Source organism: Borostomias antarcticus (genome assembly GCF_949987555.1).
Source record: "Borostomias antarcticus genome assembly, chromosome: 17".
NCBI classification, from domain to species: domain Eukaryota; kingdom Metazoa; phylum Chordata; class Actinopteri; order Stomiiformes; family Stomiidae; genus Borostomias; species Borostomias antarcticus.
Genome location: NC_140250.1, coordinates 19,410,176 through 19,426,277, shown reverse-complemented (window position 1 = coordinate 19,426,277; position 16,102 = coordinate 19,410,176). Strand labels below are relative to the sequence as shown.

The 16,102-nt window shown below is 52.9% G+C and overlaps 1 protein-coding gene across 1 annotated transcript in view; it reads right to left on the bottom strand.

Annotated features, from left to right (window-relative positions):
• Nucleotides 1-9,704: 9,704 nt before the first annotated feature.
• nck2a (NCK adaptor protein 2a) overlaps nucleotides 9,705-16,102 on the bottom strand; it is a gene marked incomplete at both ends in the record, with an annotated part of 11,458 nt that continues 5,060 nt past the window's right edge. Inside the window, 2 exons of the mRNA XM_084451775.1 lie at nucleotides 9,705-9,899; nucleotides 10,425-11,215. Coding sequence (XP_084307901.1) covers nucleotides 9,705-9,899; nucleotides 10,425-11,215 — 986 coding nt within the window. The remainder of the gene's footprint in view (nucleotides 9,900-10,424; nucleotides 11,216-16,102) is intronic.

The following is a 16,102-nucleotide window of genomic DNA, read 5'->3' as shown; positions in this document are numbered from 1 at the left end:
CTCCCCCTCTCCTCCCCTCCCCTGTCTCTCCCCCTCTCCTCCCCTCCCCATTTCTCCCCCCTTCTTCCAGACTGCCCCCTGCCCTGGCCTCTCCGCTCTGCCTCCCCCCTGCCCCCGCCTCTCCTCCCCGCCCCCCCCCCTCCCTGGCTCCACCTTTCCCTGGCCTGTCCTCTCTGTGTCCCCCCTGCCCTGGCCTGTCCTCTCTGTGTCCCCCCTGCCCTGGCCTGTCCTCTCTGTGTCCCCCCTGTCCACGCCTGTCCTCTCTGTGTCCCCCCTGCCCTCGCTCCTGTCCCCTGCCCCTCCCCCCTCTGTATCGGGGACGTTGGCGTCTGGTTCTGGCTCATCGTAGCCCAGCCCGTTAGCGATGGGGAAGTGGGCCCAGAAGGTTCCGGCCAGGTCGTCCAGCCGGTCGTAGCTCCCCTGGGCTCTCAGCTCCTGAATCCAACCCACGAAGTCTGATGACCACAAGTTCCAGTAAGGCATGCTCCGCCTTTCCCGCACTGCGCCTGAGGACCAATCAGATCAGTCCATCAGACCGTCTCTGTACTCCATTGGAGATGGCGTGACAGCATGAATGGGCTGTTGACAAGAATGAACGTTGCATTCATAGCGGTTACATTGTTGCTCACCTCCATGTTGCTTATCTCCATGGTTACACCACTGTTAATAATGACCCATTGTATTCCACACTCACATAATTGACAGTGCGGCACAGTCTATGAAAATGAAAAAATGTCTTACCTTTGTGTTCCTTCTCTGTGGCAGTATCTGTCTCATCTGCCCCTGAGAGAGAGAGAGAGAGAGAGAGAGAGAGAGGGAGGGAGGGAGGGAGGGAGGGAGGGAGCGATGGAGAGGAGGGGAGAGAAAGAGGGAGATAAATGGAGAGGGGGAGAGAGATGAAGAGGGTCATAGAGAGGGAGAGAGAAGTAAAGGGGGAGAGAGAAAGAGATGGAGAGGGGGAGAGAGAATGGTTTGCATATCGCCACATGGTGGAAAAGGAAGAGAGCTGAATGGAGAGACTGTAGGTTTTACTCTGTCAGAGCCAAAATCAAGCTTGCACCTCGCCTCGAAAACCACATGAAACACCAAGTTCTCCCATGGCAATAATCTGTGAACTCAGGAAGAAAGAGTGCTATACAGTCGGTGCATTTGTCCCCGATTTAACCCTCTTGGGTTTGGGTCATACTGTATGTAAAGGTTTTGCTTTCATGAGGTACCCCTTCCATGGATCTGCATACACACTGTAGCACTCTTAATTTCTGAGAGTTTACGTAACAACTTCAGTTGTGTTGTCTCTCTATGGTTTCTATGGTTACTCAGTGAGTGTGTTCTCGGAGCTCATCACTGACCTGCGAGAAACAAGAGGCCCAAGATCATGGAGCAGACGAGCAGAGACACACCCGGACGACTCATCCTCCCACAGCGCTTAGCGTTTCACTCAGGACCTAGAGACCACATGCATTCAGGCTTTGGAGGAGAAGAGAAAAAAGGCTCTAATTTTCCCGTTGCTGGGGATGTATTTATAACGCTGGAAAAAAGAGAACACTGAGAGAGAATACAATGTTTCAATTTCCTCTATTCACACTGAGCCAATCAGGGCTCCTGTCACCAGCCCAATCAAGACATGTAGAGACGGCATATAAAGACTAGAGTACAAAATAAAGAACATGTAGAATACTGATTTTTCTGTTGAAACATCATAGGCCTATATATCGTATATCAGTTATGCTGATAGTGACTCAGTGTTCTCCAGTAGTCTTATAGATTAATAATAACAGTAGGCTACTAATGTAGAAAACCCCTAATTTAAACTCCCATCCATCCCAGAATCAGCTTCTGATCCAGCCTGCTCTGCAGGATCTCTTACCTGCTGGAGATTCGTCCGGAGATCTGAGATTCCTCTTGTTGTCTGGAGACACTGACCGCTGCCCTGGCTCTCTCAGAGGTCTCTGGGGAGGGAGACACTGCAGCTGAGAAGGGAGGAGAGAGGAGGGAGGGAGGGTGGAGATGGGTGAGGAGAGGAGGGAGCTAGGGAGGGAGGGTGGGGATGGGTGGGGATGGGTGAGGAGAGGAGAGCCAAGAAAGGAAGACGAGAATGGGAGAGGAGTGTGGTGAGAGGAAGTCAGACATGTTTGGTTTTCACAGCCTTCCTCTGAATGTGTGACCTTGTGAGTCTCACACCTTTGAGATTCAAACCACAGTCTGAACTTCAGCACTGCTCCATAGTCACAAACACAGGCCTCCCCCCTTGTTGCTTCATCTTTTCAATAGGAATTTTAATGAGATAGGCCCCTACTATACTGTATGTATTACAGAGAGAGAGAGAGAGAGTGTGTGTGTGTGTGTGTGTGTGTGTGTGTGTGTGTGTGTGTGTGTGTGTGTGTGTGTGTGTGTGTGTGTGTGTGTGTGTGTGTGTGTGTGTGTGTGTGTGTGTGTGTGTGTGTGTGTGATACAGAGAGCTCTTTGAAGCTTATGTAGGAGACTGAGCACATGAGAGCAGCTGGCACAGTGACGTGTGTGAAGAGAGGAAACATCCTGCCATCTCCCTCTTCCATCTTGCCTGTGGATTACAGAGAGGCTGGCACTGTGATGATAGACCCAATTAAGACACACTGGTGTCCAGACAGCACAGCTAGATAGCTACATAACTAGCTAGATAACGCTGCACCATGCTCTACTATCCAGCTAGCTAGCACTGCAGCATGCTCTACTATCCAGCTAGCTAGCACTGCAGCATGCTCTACTATCCAGCTAGCTAGCGCTGCAGCATGCTCTACTATCCAGCTAGCTAGCGCTGCAGCATGCTCTACGTTCCAGCTAGATAGCGCTGCAGCATGCTCTACGTTCCAGCTAGCTAGCGCTGCAGCATGCTCTACTATCCAGCTAGCTAGCGCTGTACCATGCTCTACTATCTACCTAGCTAGCGCTGTACCATGCTCTACTATCCAGCTAGCTAGCTAGCGCTGCACCATGCTCTACTATCCAGCTAGCTAGCGCTGCACCTATAGATATCAGGGAAGCCAGCTTAGCTAAATACTTTTAAAAGAAAGCTAAAAACGTATCTCTTCACTTAAGCTTTTAACTAGCTCCATTTGCACTTGCGTGCTACTGCATTTTTATTTATTTTTTTAAATCTAATTTTTACAATTTTATCTTATTTTTAAGTATGTTCCTAAACACATACGTCAGTTAAAGGACAGCACATATGGGCTGGATGTGAGGTCTCATGGGCCTGGCTAATGCACGTACGAAGCCCCAAGCTGCTGCTGGAGAGGGACCACGTTCCAGCCTCAGTAAGAGACCTCATCCAGGATGACTACAGCGACTCCAGCCTGAGAGTCTCAGCAGGGTGAAACAACATCTGTGGCACAGACTAGAGGTGGGAATCATTGCAGGCTGCACCATCTCAGTGATCCTGTTTGCACTGGCGATGAACATGTTGGTGAAATCAGCCAGAGTGCAGAGGCCCCAAGTCATGGATGACCTGACAGTGATCACTGAGTTAGTGCCTGGAGGCAGATGGATCCTGGAGAGGCTGATGAGATGGGCCAGGATGTCATGAGCCAGCGAAATCAAGGTACTTGGTGTTGAAGAAAGGCAGAGTAGTGGACAAGATGCGGTTCTCTATCTCAGAAACACCAATCCCTGCCATCTCTGAGAAGCCTGTGAAAAGCCTGGGGAAGATCTTTGACAGCAGCCTCAGGGACACGGCATCCATTAAGAACACCTGCGAAGAGCTGGAGGGGTGGCTGAAAGACGTAGACAGGACAGGCCTTCCTGGAAAATTCAAGGCGTCAATCTACCAGCACAGCGTTCTGCCAAGGATCCTGAGGCCCCACCCATTCACCTCCAGTCATTTTTTGGACTAGAATTACACAAAATGAAAACAAAACTTAGAATGAAGCCAGCTACCTGTGTGAGGGTGCTAGAGACACAGGGTTTGGACTGGGGTGTGCGCCGGGAGTGCCCGGAGAGCACCGCACGACCAGTCATTTTCACCTCCGCCCCAGCGAATCACGGGTCGGGTCCACGAGCCGCCCGAACACGGCTCGGATGGCCATTCACCTCCATTCATTTTTTGGACTAGGATTACACAAAAACTACCGGACTGCTTTACATGAAACTGGGTGCAGGGGTGTAGCATGGGCCTGCTCCTCTATGAGTTCCCAATCTCTGCCATCTCAGAGCTGGAAAGGAGAGTCAGCCGCTACCTGAGATGGCTCGGCCTACTGAGGAGCTTGAGCAGCATCACCCTCTATGGAAACACCTACAAACTGTGGCTTCCCTTGAAATCCATCAAGAAGGTCTTGCATACAAGGGAGGCGCTGCAGTTCCGAAAGTCAAGCGACCCGTAAAGCGTCCTACAGACGATTTTTAATGTTTTTTTTGCCATTTTTGCAATTTCAGTTTATCTTTGGTCACAAGACCGTGACATCGGTCGTCTTTGAACCTCTGTGACGTAGGACCTCTGTATTGGAGCCACAACCACAGATATTGCCATAATTGGTAATCTTTCGTCTGAAGCCTACTGTGCCATGGGAGGACTGAAAAGCTTTGCAGGACATTTGGTTTTCCCTCTGTAGGGCCTACACTGCCCTCGGCATCGCAGACGAGAGAGGAGGAGGAGAGCCATCTATAACAGCACAGAGGCTGCAGACAAAGCCTCATGGCTCTGGATCAAGAGAGTGGATCCGTGGGAAACAGCTGCTTGGGCACAAGATGAGGCTTGACCAACCGCAGCTGGGTCACCTGCATGCGGGTCTCTGATGTTGAAAGACCCGAAACACCCAGTGACCCCAGGTTCCTTCCCTGATGATGTGCCCTGGCTTAGCATCAGAAGATGGCCAGTGCTCCTGTTCCTAACATGAAGTTACACCACCAGACAGACCTGAACAAGTTCTTCTTCAAGGACAGTCGGTCACTGTCACCCAGTCCCTCTTAACACATAAGCAGCCATAACTAAACACTTAATCAGCAGGCCTACATCAGACTCAAAATATTGCACTAGCTAGCGCTGCAGCATGCTCTACTATCCAGCTAGCTAGCGCTGTACCATGCTCTACTATCTACCTAGCTAGCGCTGTACCATGCTCTACTATCTACCTAGCTAGCGCTGTACCATGCTCTACTATCTAGCTAGTTAGCGCTGTACCATGCTCTACTATCCAGCTAGCTAGCGCTGCAGCATTCTTTACTATCCAGCTAGCTAGCGCTGCAACATGCTCCACTATCCAGCTAGATAGCCCTGGAGCATGCTTTACTATCCAGCTAGATAGCCCTGGAGCATGCTTTACTATCCAGCTAGATAGCTAGCTGTAGCATGCTTTACTATCTACCTAGCTAGCGCTGTACCATGCTCTACTATCTACCTAGCTAGCGCTGTACCATGCTCTACTATCTACCTAGCTAGCGCTGTACCATGCTCTACTATCTAGCTAGTTAGCGCTGTACCATGCTCTACTATCCAGCTAGCTAGCGCTGCAGCATTCTTTACTATCCAGCTAGCTCGCTAGCGCTGAAGCATGCTTTACTATCCAGTTAGCTACGTAGCTAGCACTGCACCATGCTCTATTATCCAGCTAGCATAGAATGGGAGAAAGAAATAAAGGTCTGTAGACATCTGTATGTATGAGTATGAGAGAAGAGGTGAGGGGGAGGTTTGGAGGGAAGGAGAGAGGATGGGGAGCGATACGGTAAAAGCTCTTTGATCTCAGAGGACACAGAACAGAGAGGCTGAGGGACAGTTCTCTGAGAACAGAGAACCAGATGGACAGTTCTCTGAGAACAGAGCCTGAGGGACAGTTCTCTGAGGAACATGGGAGGAACTCTGGAGGAACACAGGAGGCAGGAGACGGGCGGAGAGGAGAGGAGAGCACATCGAATTTATGATCCCCGCCTCTTTCATAGCAACATTGAGGACTGGTCCAGTGTGTTATTGGTCTTGTTCTAGGCCTCTTCTCTCTCTCTCTCTCTCTCTCTCTCTCTCTCTCTCTCTCTCTCTCTCTCCATCCGTCAACTGGCACCTGATGCACCTGTGCTTGTATTAAATTGAAAGTGAAACAAGGTAGAATTGTGAGTGCTCTCCAGAACCAATATCCAATCAAGCCAGAGACCTCAGGACTACTAGCAGCAATCAGAGGTGAGAGAAGACTCCACCTGGCCTCTCCTGACTGATTGCTCATCCTGTTCTGAGGTCTGTCTGTTTACTCTAAGTACAGCAGATGGAGACCAGGATAAAGGACACTTGATTTATTTTATTTAACCAGTCAGGGGTACCTCCTCAGCAGCACCAACAAGGAGAAGAGTATGTACTGATAGGGAAGGTGTTGAGCCTCCTTCTCTCTGTGGTGCACTAGTGCCCTCTGCTGGTTCTTTATCAGCACAACACACTGATCCCTCCCCTCTATATTATCACCTCCTACTCTCCCTCCCCTACTCTCCCTCCTCTGCTCTCTCCTCTCTCACCCTCTAATCTCCCCTGTTTTCCTCCTCTCTCACCCTCTAATCTCCCTCCATTTCCAGTCCTTCCATCCATCCCTCCTCAATCCTCCATAATGTCCAGTCATTAGATTATCTTTCCATCTGAAGAGACATTGCTACAGAATACAAGCTGGTGTATAAACAGGACATGATGTAAGAGAGAATGACCCCATGACCCCTGAGCTCCATGCCATCCAGTAACTGTCCAGACCTCTATTCAGTCTGACCATTGACGTGGAGCGGGAGATTTGTTTGCTGCTGAAAAGCAAAAGTTTTAAATTAGTTTTACACCATCTATTTGCGGTCGCTTTTCGCATATTGGTGATTTTATCTTATTTTAATTCAGCAAGTATTTGAATGATCGGATGCCAAATTCTTGATTTTGACACTCGCGTGGCTGGGAATGCTAGCAAGCTAACGGGACCGTCTGCTATCTCTGTTTAACGTGCTATTCCATCACAATAGGCCCAGTCATTTAACGTGCTCTTCCATCACAGTCATTTGGTCTCAATCTTGTTCGTGTTCCCTGCTGGACCCGTGGGTATTGCTGTTATCTTACTTGCCTTTACCATTCCAAAGTGTTCTGAGCTGCTTGTATTGAAGGTTGAACTGGGACCTGGTAGCTCATTGTTAGTGGTTGGTGTCTACAGGCCTCCCAAGACTGAGGTCAGCGCTATTGACAGAATCTCTGGTATATTCTCCTTGTATTCACATTCGGAGATGATAGTGACGGGTGATTTTAATCTGGCCTGGCGGAGTGTTGCTTCTGGTTACCTGAAGGGAGTGAGTGGTAATCTGGGCCTGTCTCACTGAGACTACTAGGCTGAATGACCTTGACTCTTTTGTAAAAACATTCAATCACTTTGTAGATAAACACAGCCCTTATAAACAGACTAGGATTAAAGATAGAATTGCACCATTGTTTTCTAGTGATCGGTCTACCTTGATGATATATGAGGTGAGACAGAGATGTCTGTCTGTATTACTCTATGATGTCACTCAGACAGAAGCAATCATCTGGGAAATGTGTTTGTGTGTGTGTGTGATGTGTGTTTGTGTGTGCGTGTGTGTGATGTGTGTGCGTGTGTGTGATGTGTGTGATGTGTGTTTGTGTGTGTGTGATGTGTGTTTGTGTGTGTGTGATGTGTGTTTGTGTGTGTGTGATGTGTGTGTGATGTGTGTGCGTGTGATGTGTGTGTGTGTGTGATGTGTGAGTGTGTGATGTGTGTGTGTGATGTGTGTGATGTGTGTGTGTGATGTGTGTGAAATGTCTAACCCTGTCGCAGCCAGGCTCATCCAGGCTGAGGAACCAATCGATGGCTGAGCCTGAGTAATGGCATGTGCAATGAGTCATAACATGGCATAGCAATGCCTGTCAGAACAGACCAATCTCTCATCACATGCAGTACAGAAGCATAGACAGAGACGTATCGGTTGATCATTTTCTGTATTCTGCTAAAACTTTTATTGAACAAAAGTATTTCAATCCTCAGCACGTCGTCCGCTGTGCAGAACCAGGAACTGGATCCAAACGATTCATATGCAACTAGTTGTCTCAATCTGAATATATACACACAGTTGACAGAAGAATTAAATAACATTGTTCAATAACATTCGGATAGATCATCACCACCATCATATTTTATAAAAGCTGAGTACCTCACAACAGACACACGTAGCAAAAGTAAATAAAAACAGTTTCTTATTACTCTTGAATTAGTGCTCTGCATTGTTCGTCTGCTCTGGGGACACTGTCTCTCCAAGAAGACCAGAGGACCAGAAGAGCAGCTGTGATCTGAGAACAGTAATGGGACCAGTAGAGTAGACTAGAACAGTAATGGGACCAGTAGAGTAGACTAGAACAGTAATGGGACCAGTAGAGTAGAGCATTGGACTGTAAAGGACAGTAGATAATAGAATAGAGTACAGAAGGAATTGAGTAGATTAGTGTGGAGCAGCAGTGAATCAGAGTGAACCAATAAAGCGTCTGTTCTGCAGGGAGGAGTGGAACCAGATGGAATGGCAGCATCACAGCGAGTGGGCGTGGCACATGTGGATGTTGGTTGGTCGTCTCCATTGGACATCTGAAGCTCTCTTTAGTTTCCATAGCGATTCCCTCCTCTTCTTCCCTCCCTCTCTCCCTCCGTCCCCCTTTCCCTCCCTCCCTCCTTCTCACTCTCTCTCTCTCCCTCCCTCCCTCCCTCCCTCCCTCCCTCCCTCCCTCCCTCCCTCCCTCCTTCTCTCTCTCCCCCTCCTCCATCACCTCTCAATCCCACAGCGTGTGCGTGTCCCGTGGTGTTAGAGTTAGAACGGCGCCCTCTTCTGACAGATAGCTGAACCTCTAATATTCATTTAGATACTGTAGAGACAGACCTGCTTCACTCCAGTTACAGAGGAGACAGGAGACGAGGACAGACAGGAGACGAGGACAGACAGGAGAAGAGGAGGAAGAGGACAGACGAAGGGAGAGGGGGAGGAGGAGAGAGGGAGAGGAGGAGAGAGGGAGGAGGACAGTGAGTCAGAGGTGGAGAACTACAGGAACGGGAGGAGGAAGATAAGAGGCCAGAAGAGGACAGTGATGATGATGAGGAGGAGGGAAAGGGAGAGGAGGTTGGTGGGGGGGGGGGGGGGGGGGAAGACAAGTCAGAAGAGTGTATTCACACCTGGCACGATCAACGCTGATCAATGATCAGAACCTCTGGAGTGGGCGTTAAATTGAATTTTAAAACAATTACCGATCCAAACAGGCAATCAAAAAGGCGAATAAAAGAAAACTAATCAGAAAGAAAAAGAGAGTGAGGGCAGCAGCCTGATTGGGCCGAACCCCACAGGTCAGAGGTCAGCTCCCACAGAGCCTGACTGGCCCGAACCCCACAGACAACATTCTGCACCAGCTGTCCACCATACCTGCCGTGTGTGTGTGTGTATTTGGGGTGTGTGTGTGTGTTTGGGGTGTGTGTGTGTGTTTGGGGTGTGTGCAGTCCAAGTTGTCCGCCAGATGAGACCTCCTTGGTCTGGACGCTGAGGCATTGAGACAGGTGTTTGTGTCCCGGGGGACTCTGGGGAGTGTGTGTGTGTCTGTGTGTGTGTGTGTGTGTGTGTGTGTGTGTGTGTGTGTGTGTGTGTAGTACCAACAAAGTACCAACATGGGCATCTGTCAGTGCTTTAGGTCTGCGAGCGTGTGTGTGCGTGTGCGTGTGTGTGTGTGCGTGTGTGTGTGCGCGTCACAGCAGGGGTTTGACCAGGTACAGCTTGTCCCCGTGTTCGCTGGTGAAGATGGGTGCTTTCTTGTAGTGCTCCACCAGCTCCTCCATGGAGCAGAACCGGCGCTGCCCGATGCAGAACGCGCCCTCCGTCTGCTGCACCTTAAAGTGCTTGTTCTTCCTCTCCGCCTTCAGAGACACAGAGAAATCACTGGGCTGTTGGGGGGAGAGGAAGTCTGTCAGATGGGTCATCATGACCAGAGATCATCAGGGCTTCACATACTTCCCAGACCCACAGACTCAACAAGCTATTCGCCAGCAGAGGGCAGCAGAGGACCAGCTACGAGGCAACTCCACACCTTCACACCCACACCTCCCCCCTACCCCCCCCCCCCCCTCCCCCCCGCTGGCATTCACCTCCTCTTCCTTAGTCTCTTCCTCCCAGACCCCTCCTATCTCTATTCACCTCTCCTCCCTCCCTCCCTCTCTCTCTCCCATCTCTATTCACCTCTCCTCCCTCCCTCCCTCCCTCTCTCCCATCTCTACTCCCCTCCCCTCCCTCCCTCTCTCTCGCCCATCTCTATTCACCTCTCCTCCCTCCCTCTCTCCCATCACCTCTCCTCCCTCCCACCCTCCCTCCCTCCCTCCCTCTCTCCCATCTCTACTCAACTCCCCTCCCTCCCTCTCTCTCTCCCATCTCTATTCACCTCTCCTCCCTCCCTCCCTCCCTTCCAGACTCACCGATGACTCGCTGTCTCGTATCAGGAAGTCCCCCTCCTCTCCACGCTCGTTAAGGACGCTCTCCGCCTGACTCCTGCTGACGCCTCCGTAGTACCACTCCCTCCCGGCGAACCTGCCCACGCGGGCCGGGCTCAGCGCCGAGCGGCCCAGGGGGGAGGCTGGGAGCGGAGAGGAGGGCAGGGGCAGGGGGGGCCCCTCGCTCAGGACCACCACGTAGTTCTTAGGGACCAGACCAATCAGCCCCCGGGGGGTCCGACAGCGCCACCACTCCGGGTCGTTCTCCGGCTTCTCCACCACCTCCATCACCTCCCCCTTCTCAAAGTTCAGCTCCTCCTCCGTCACCGAGCTGAAGGGGTACAGAGTCTGGACCAGGTGGAGGACTCCGCCCCCTCCCTCCCCGCCACCGCCCCCCGCCGCCCGCCCGTTGGTCGGGGCCGCGCCCCCGGGGGAGTCCCGCCCCTCTTCCCCCCCGGGCTCCTCCAGGACATAGTTGGAGGGGAACCAGCCCGCGCGCCCCCCCTGGCTGCCCCTCCACCAGCCGTCGCTGCACTTCTCCATCACCACCACCCGCGAGCCCTTCGCCAGGGTCAGCTCGTCCTCGCGCTCCGCCGCGTACGCAAACTTCACCACAGCGGGGAGGGCGAGGTCATAGATCCTCTCCGCCCCTCCTCCTCCTCCTCCTCCTCCTCCTCCTCCCACCCCGCTGCTCCCGTTGGAGGGGTACTCTGTGTCGGAGCTGGGCGTGGGGGAGGTGTCACGCGCGCTCGTCTTCCTCTTGGTCTTCCCCAGGCCTGGGGAGGGAGGGGGGGAGAGAGGGAGGGAGGGAGGGGGGGAGGGAGGGAGAGGTAGGGAGGGAGAGAGAGAGTTAGGGAGGGAGAGAGAGAGGGAGGGAGGGAGAGAGAGGGGTTATCATTTTGTGTGGAGACATCCCATCCTATAAAACCCAGCCTCAATGTGGACAGACAGACGGCGGAGATCTTGGTCTGCGTCCCGCTGCTCTGTGATTGGCTGGAGAGCCTGGAATCCGGTCCTGTGATCCTGTGAGTCATTACTGCAGCGGAGACGTGGTCTGAGGACCAATCACACGGCTGCTCTGCGTGGGAGGCCTGGGGCCGACGGGCAGCAGGCAGAGGTCAGGGGTCAGGGGACTAATTGAGGCTGCAGGCTGAACTTGAAAGACGTGGACGCAGCCGGTCCGTGCTCTACCTGTCTGTCTGAAGCAGGGCCACTTTGAGCAGCTGAGGGGAGGAGAGGCTACCTGGGATCTGCTCCTTACAGAGCGGCTGCCTGCCTGAGAAGTTCCTCCTCCCATTCCTCTCCCTCCCTCCTCCCCCCGGACTGTCTCTGCCTCTCTCACTCCGACACAGCAAAAGACGGCAGTGTTAAAGTGTTTAAGCAGCCGTCTGAAACCTGGAGGCCATGTTAGAGTGTCGGGGCTCAAGTACAACATCAGACTTCCTCCTCGTCTCCCAGCCGTCAAACGCAGGGCCGTACGACCCAGCGACCCCACGACCCCATGACCCCGCGACAGGGCGGAGTACCACAAGTCACGCTCTCCACCTCGGAACCAGCGTTCTCCATTTCTTAACCAGCGTTCTCCACCTCGGAACCAGAGTTCTCCACCTCGGAACCAGCGTTCTCCACTTCCAGAACCAGAGTTCTCCACCTCCAGAACCAGCGCTCTCCAGCTCAGAACCAGCACTCTCCACCTCCAGAACCAGCACTCTCCACCTCAGAACCAGCACTCTCCACCTCAGAACCAGTGTTCTCCATCTCGGAGGTGGTTAACTGAATTTTGTGGTGCATTCGATTAACCTCAGAGCTTTGGTCTTTGAGATTGTTCCATTGGTCTCGTTTCACTTGGTCACATAAATCAAGTGCACCCCGTATATCTATCCATGGACTCGAGCTGGGGGGGGGGGGGGGGGGTCATGTCACCCGGGGACACCGACATCCCTCAAAGTGAGGCTGGCCCTCGGAACTCGCATCCGGACCCACATCCACACAAACTAACTCCCACACCCGGGTCTAAAACAAACCCACAAATGTGTCACCACACATGGCGGCACAATCCTTTAGTCGTGTTAATACGGTATGTTTCTGGCCATGACTGGGCGGCCACAGTTTTAAGCTGCACAGAAATCCCACCAGGAGAGGAGGTACCGTTTACAGTGCAGGGTGGGGAGAGTAGAGGGTAGGGGGTAGAGGGTGGGGAGAGTAGAGGGTGGGGAGAGTAGAGGGTAGGGGGTAGAGGGTGGGGAGAGTAGAGGGTAGGGGGTAGAGGGTGGGGAGAGTAGAGGGTAGGGGGTAGAGGGTGGGGAGGCTGTGGGGGGAGGAGGGTTCACACAGAGTGGCACCAAACTTTCCTCCAGCTCCGCTGCCTCTGTCAGCATTAGAGGAGAAGGATGATGAGAGAGAGAGAGAGAGAGAGGGAGACAGAGAGGGAGGAGGGGTCCCTGAGCAGCTGTCTCTGACACACAACAGACCAGACACATCAGAGAACTCAGCTGACAGGAAGATGGGAGAGAGAGAGCGGTAGATAGAGAGAAAGAGAGAGATGCAAATGCAAACACGACTAGAATATTGAGCAGATTGTATGTATACAGCAGAGTTAACGTTAAAGGGTGCAGTCAGCTTTGTCGCAGGTTGCTGGAAAACTGGGACGAATCCTGACTTGGCGTTGATAACCGGCTCCCTTATAGACACTTGCTAGGAAAGTTCCCGTGGTCGAACATCGCTGATAACCATGTCTAAACTCGTGGACCTTGTCCCGAGCGAGCCGGTGAAGCGATGGAACTTCTGAAAGGCCAACTGGAAACGCTACCGCTACCTTACCCATAGATCCACGAGGTGCCTTCCACCACCTAACACCAACAACGTAGACGAGGCGTACTGGGAACTCTGCTGCATTCTGGTGAAAGCGGGCAAAAAATCCATCCCAGGTGGACGTTGCAAAAGCTACAAACCGTGCTGGGATGTGGAGTGTGAGAGTCTTCCTCCAGGCCCCCTCAGGAGCTGAGTCACAGGCTTGCCTCAGCCCTGCTGTCTAGACTCAGCCGAAGGAGACAAGAGCGCTGGGAGGAGGCCATTAACTCCATCGACTTCTCACACTCCAGCCGCAAGGCATGGAGCATCCTTAACAACCTCACTGGTAGGTCCAGACACTCCCCCCATCACTGCCCCATCTCTGCAAACAAAATTGCATCACAATTTGTGAAAAGTGGGACATACGAGGGCAAAGACCGCGAATCATCACGTCTCATGGCAAAAGAAGTGTCTGACCTCTGGAAGGCTACAAGGGTTCGCGGGTTAGGGTTAGGGTTAGGGTTACTAGCGGCGTCAACATCTCCGGCGTTCGCAGGAGTTCGCTGCTGCCCTCCAGCATGTAAGGCCAGGGAAAGCTGCAGGGCCTGATTCTATCTGCCCAGAGCTTATACTCCATGCCACAGCTACCTTGAAGTCCTCGTTAAGAGCGTTCCTCTCTTCCTGCTTGAACCAACTCAAGATCCCCAAAATCTGGAGAAGAGCCCTAGTTGTCGCGATCCCTAAGCCAAACAAGCCTGAAGGGGACCCCAAGAGTTACCGCCCCATCTCTCTGTTATGTATCTCCTTCAAGATCCTCAAGTGTCTCATCTACTCCCGCGTCGAACCAATCATCGACCCGCTGCTCCCACAGGAGCAGGCCCGGTTCCGACGCGGGAGATCGACCGTAGATCAAGTCACTCTGATGACTCAAGACATCGAGGACAGCTTCTCGGCTAAAAAGAAGACCGCAGGCTCACCTGCAAGCTGCTCTGCCTGCTGCCGGACAGGCACATGGTCAGCATGATCATAGAGCTTGTCCGAAACCGCAGCTTCATCCTCACCACCGGTAGTGGACAGCGAAGCAGGTTGCGACGCCTTAAAAACGGCGTCCCCCAGGGATCTGTCCTGGCCCCCCCTCCTTTATAACATCTATACCTACGACCTGCCGACCACAGTCTCCAGGAAGTATGCCTATGCAGATGACCTTGCGCTAGTGTACTCAGCTGGAGACTGGCAGGCCGTGGAGGAGATCTTGAACCAGGACATGCAGACACTAGCGGCAAACCTCCAGAAATGGTGAAGCTCAGCGAGGCAAAGACGGTGTCGGCGGCCTTCCACCTTAACAACAAGCAATGTTGCTCACGTTCCGCCGCCACCCCGAGTCACTGCCGCAGAAGTTAACAGCTCATGTGGCGGTGATGAGGTGACTGGTCCGATCAAGCTGGGGCGCCGGGGCAAAAACACTGCGTACGGCAGTCCTAGCCCTGGTCTACTCGACCAGTGAATATTGCGCACCGGTCTGGTGTCGCAGCGCTCACACCCACCTCATCGACCCGCCTATCATCGAAGGCTTGCGCATCGTGACAGGATGCCTGCGTCCCACTCCTGTGGACAATCTTCCCATCCTTGCAGGCATCCAGCCCGCTGGCCTCCGCCACACAGGAACCACAACACGTCTCGCCTGCCGGGCAGTGGAGCCTGACCACCTGCTCCACGACAGGTTCACTGCAACAGCGGAGCCTCACCGGCATCTCAAGTCGAGACACCCTTTTGTGCCGCACGGGATCTCCTGCAGCAATGCAGAGATCTTAACATCAGCGAGGCAGGATGGGCGGACTACACCTGCCGTGCAGAGTGGAAGGCAAATACCTCCTGACTCCTGATTTCATCCCGACCACCGGTCCTTACCCCGACCAGCACGGGTGAGGCTTACGGGGGGCTCACACGCTTGCATTTGATGCGTCAACTTTGACGGATGCCATTCACTTTCAATGGCTGCAGCCGAATGGCATTCTGGTTCCGTTGTTGTCCCGGTGCGTTGCGTTGCCTGCGTTGCTAGCGTCGAAAGTTAAAACATTTTCAACTTTCAGATGCGTTGCCGGAGCTGCCGACCAATCAGATGTCTTGACGGAGAAAGACGTCATCGCAAGGCGGGATTTTCACATTTTTCGATACCAAGATGGAGGACAATCGCTGTTTGAATTGTTTGTTTTCAGGATAGGATGTACCCAATACCTGCGGGCACCACGTTCACGTTGCCTCAACCACAATGCATAAACGATCGCAACACGTTCGACCAGATTAGCATCCATGACAGCACTAAACGAAAAGCCGGGTGGGTTTTCAAAATAGTTCGCGCTAGCAGGTTCGGAGAATATACTCGGCTGTTGCGAGCGCAGTTTTGGACAATGTGATTGGTTGTTGTTGCGTGCGGCAGCGAAAGTGAATGGCATCCGTCAATGTTGACGCATCAAACGCAAGCGTGTGAGCCGGGCGTTAATCGCCTCCGGACTGGCGCCGGACGCTTCCGCTCATCGATGCACAGATGGGGCTTGGCATCCTGTGCGGCGTGTGAGTGTGGCGCCGTGGAACAAACCGCAGACCATGTCATCCTGGACTGTCCGACATACCGGACACCCAACGGAATGCGTGGCCTGACGGTTGTGGATGATGAAAGGGTGACGTGGCTCCTGGAGGTGTGCTGGATATACAGCCCGGGTGACCCCTCACCCAGGCTCGGGGTGGTAAAAGGATAGCCCTTCGGCCCCGAGCCTGGGGGGGAGTGAGACATTTACACCCAAACAAAGAAGAAGAAGGTGCACCTCAGTCACTGTACGATATGTATGAGGAAAAGGGTGTGTGCGTGTGTGTGT